Genomic DNA, 2760 nt, shown 5'->3' with positions numbered 1-2760 from the left:
AAGACTACTTATAACTTAAAGTTGGTGGTTTCTAAAGCGACAAGCCAATATCTGACTATTTAGAAATAAAAAAACGTTAAAAGCACCTATTTTTTGTGTTTTTTTACGAGACTAAACCAGTATGACAGTTTTACACTCAACTATACTTATCTTTTATTAAATCTTTTGTTCAATTCTTTCTGCTTGTTGGTTACTTTTGAGTTAAAACTATAATAGTACTAAAATAATGCTCTGCATTTTTGTTATGTAAAGGCTTCTATTTAAGTTTTATTTTATTTTGTAGACAGGCATAGAACAAAACTCGTGTTCGGCTAGGATATCCTTAACCAGGTTATAATTTAAAAAACCTAAGGATGCATTGTATTGGATGTCCTGAAGGTTAGCCATATTTTTGCATATACTTCTATAGACTGACACAGTCGGTTTTAAAAGTAACTTGGTTGCTTGCAGCAAAGGAAAAAACGCAATAATTGAAAAATATTTAACAACAGTAGCAATAAACAAATAGTACAAATTTAAAACAACAAGTGAACATGTCATTAATAAAACTTATTGATTGTTAAATAAAACTAGCTTGCTAAGCTTTTTTCTTATTTTTTCTCCCACTATTTTTTCAGAGGTTTCCTTTCCAAGATGGTACAGCCTTATCTTACTGTAGCACTTCGATACAACTTTGATCAGTTGAAAGACATGATTATCCATCACTGTACTGTCAAACATGTGACTATTTAAATCAGGAAATAATTGGGATGCATTAATACTGTGTAATACTGATGTTGCAATGGCATCTGGAATTCCTGTATTAATCGGTAATGTTCCACCAGAACATGCCAACAATCTTAAGAAGCATTTTTCGGTGTCAGAGCACACCCTAATTACACTTTCTGATGGTTTCATAAGACCTCCTCTGTCTTTGAATGTCAAAAAACTGGGTTGTGCTATCATTTTCTGGGAACCAAGTGCCAAGGAGCAGGTAAAACATGTTGTTTGTTTTTTTGCCATCTTTGCAACATACCCAGCTATGTATGTAATAGCTGCTTTTTTATATTCTGATAAAATTTTTATGTTTGGACTGTCACAGTAATCATGGTCTGTTGAAATGGGCAGACGTTCAATGAGGTCATATTTTTTAATTAATGCCACATCAGTTAACTTTACCTCCGTATAATTTGTTTTACAGGTGTCGCTTATTGCATCCAGAATTGTTGTTGAATCCTGGTTGGAGCAATTACCATTTGTACCTTTAATACAGCTTCTCATCAAAAGACGCTTGAAGGCTGCTGTGAACTGTTGTGCTGTTGGGTTATTATTGCAGCCACCAGCAGTTCGGACAGCACTGAAAAACAATTCTAGGTGATCTTGGCTAAACTTGTACATTAACAAATAACTTAGTGGAGCATTGGCTCTGCCTACTAAGTTATCGAACAAACCTTTTGTGCTCTGGATACAGGCTAAAAAAACAACAAAACCAGTTTTTCTTCTGGAAATGTGCATTGGAGTGCTGTCAGTTGTTTTTAACTGCATTATGTAAGTAAAACATTCTGAAAGAAAGGGATCCCATACAAACTTATTCGCAATCCGAAGGGCAGACTTAAAACCTTTGGCGAGGGGATTTCTTGAATTTAAAATGTCAAATAAACGATCAAACATTCGTAAGAACCTGACAGTTGGTGCACATCCCTTAAATTCCTTTAGTTTTAAATTCTCTGCACAATATTGGATGGCATCAGCCACACTAGAACTCAATGCCTGTGCTGCAAGGTTTACCTTCATTTTTTGCTGCTGCCATTTGATGTGTGCCAGCTTAAGCTTGTTGCCCAAACGCAAACCTTCATTTTGTTGGAGTTTTTGCAATTCAATAATGTATTGCCATTTGATTTTTCCTCCATCTCCATCTACCAAAATTCCCCAATCAGCAAAAGTATTTCGCACAAGTTTAAGCATATGGCAAACATCAAGAAGAACATAAATCCGCTCGGTTTTGTTCGAGGGATGTTCAAAGTTTGCTGTTAAGCAACCTGGTATCATAGATGCACCGAGTTCTCGTAACATAGTGAAATGACAAGAAGGACCGTCGCATGTCAGAGATACTACCTTTGCACCAGTATATGAAACACGCTGAATACATATTTTGACGATGTTTGCACGCTCTGCACCACTTAAGCCATCTACAAAAAAATATGCACATAGCACCTTCCAACCACTATTAATACATACAACCATTAAAACGAGAACATCCTTCGCATATGGTAAAGAGTCGTCATCATAGAGACCATTTCCATGATCTACAAAACCACGAAACTTTTGACCATCCCAAGCAATATGTTTCCTAATAGACATCTCGTCAAGCATAAGGGAGCACATAACTTGTTTACCATTGTTGTGGGCGATTCTCACCTTTTCTTTAATTGCAATAAAAGCTGGTTTTGTAAATCCTGGATCCGCATCTATTTTGCCGTACCATTTTCGAATCTGGGCTTGGTGGGGTAATGAAAAATCGAAACTTTTACGGACAAATTCATATGCTTTAGAGGAATAAAATTGTAGAGTAAGTGCAAATGATTTTAAAGCTGCTGAATATTTAAATCCTTTGCCAGATTTTGTTTTTTTGATTCTTGTTAATAGTTCAAATGGTACCTCTGATAAACACTGCTTTAACATGTCTTCACAGCGAGTTGAAATTAAATTTTTATCCTTTAAAATTCTAATAATCCCCTTTAAAGAATTGACCTTCAATTTTAATCTTCTCGCTTTTTGTCT

General features: G+C 35.4%; 1 protein-coding gene across 1 annotated transcript; it reads left to right on the top strand.

Moving 5' to 3' along the window:
- Window positions 1–697: 697 nt before the first annotated feature.
- LOC146163336 (uncharacterized) lies at window positions 698–2089 on the top strand. Its single transcript, XM_083382799.1, has 2 exons — window positions 698–973; window positions 1181–2089. Exons 1-2 carry the CDS (start codon window positions 782–784, stop codon window positions 1355–1357), a joined length of 369 nt encoding a protein of 122 aa, XP_083238925.1. The 5' UTR covers window positions 698–781; the 3' UTR covers window positions 1358–2089.
- The last annotated feature ends 671 nt before the right edge of the window (window positions 2090–2760 follow it).

The sequence above is a fragment of the Ascidiella aspersa genome, chromosome 2, assembly GCF_963924565.1.
Source record: "Ascidiella aspersa chromosome 2, kaAscAspe10.2, whole genome shotgun sequence".
Classification (NCBI taxonomy): Eukaryota; Metazoa; Chordata; class Ascidiacea; order Phlebobranchia; family Ascidiidae; genus Ascidiella; species Ascidiella aspersa.
Note: the sequence above shows the minus strand (reverse complement) of the source record. Positions and strands in the feature narration are given on the sequence as shown.

What these genes read in the sequence shown, in the direction of transcription:
- LOC146163336 (XM_083382799.1), top strand. Translation starts at nt 782, where the DNA reads ATGGCATCTGGAATTCCTGTATTAATCGGTAATGTTCCACCAGAACAT. An exon ending in AACCAAGTGCCAAGGAGCAG is followed by an intron (nt 974 to 1,180) that starts GTAAAACATGTT and finishes TTTGTTTTACAG; the next exon opens with GTGTCGCTTATTGCATCCAG.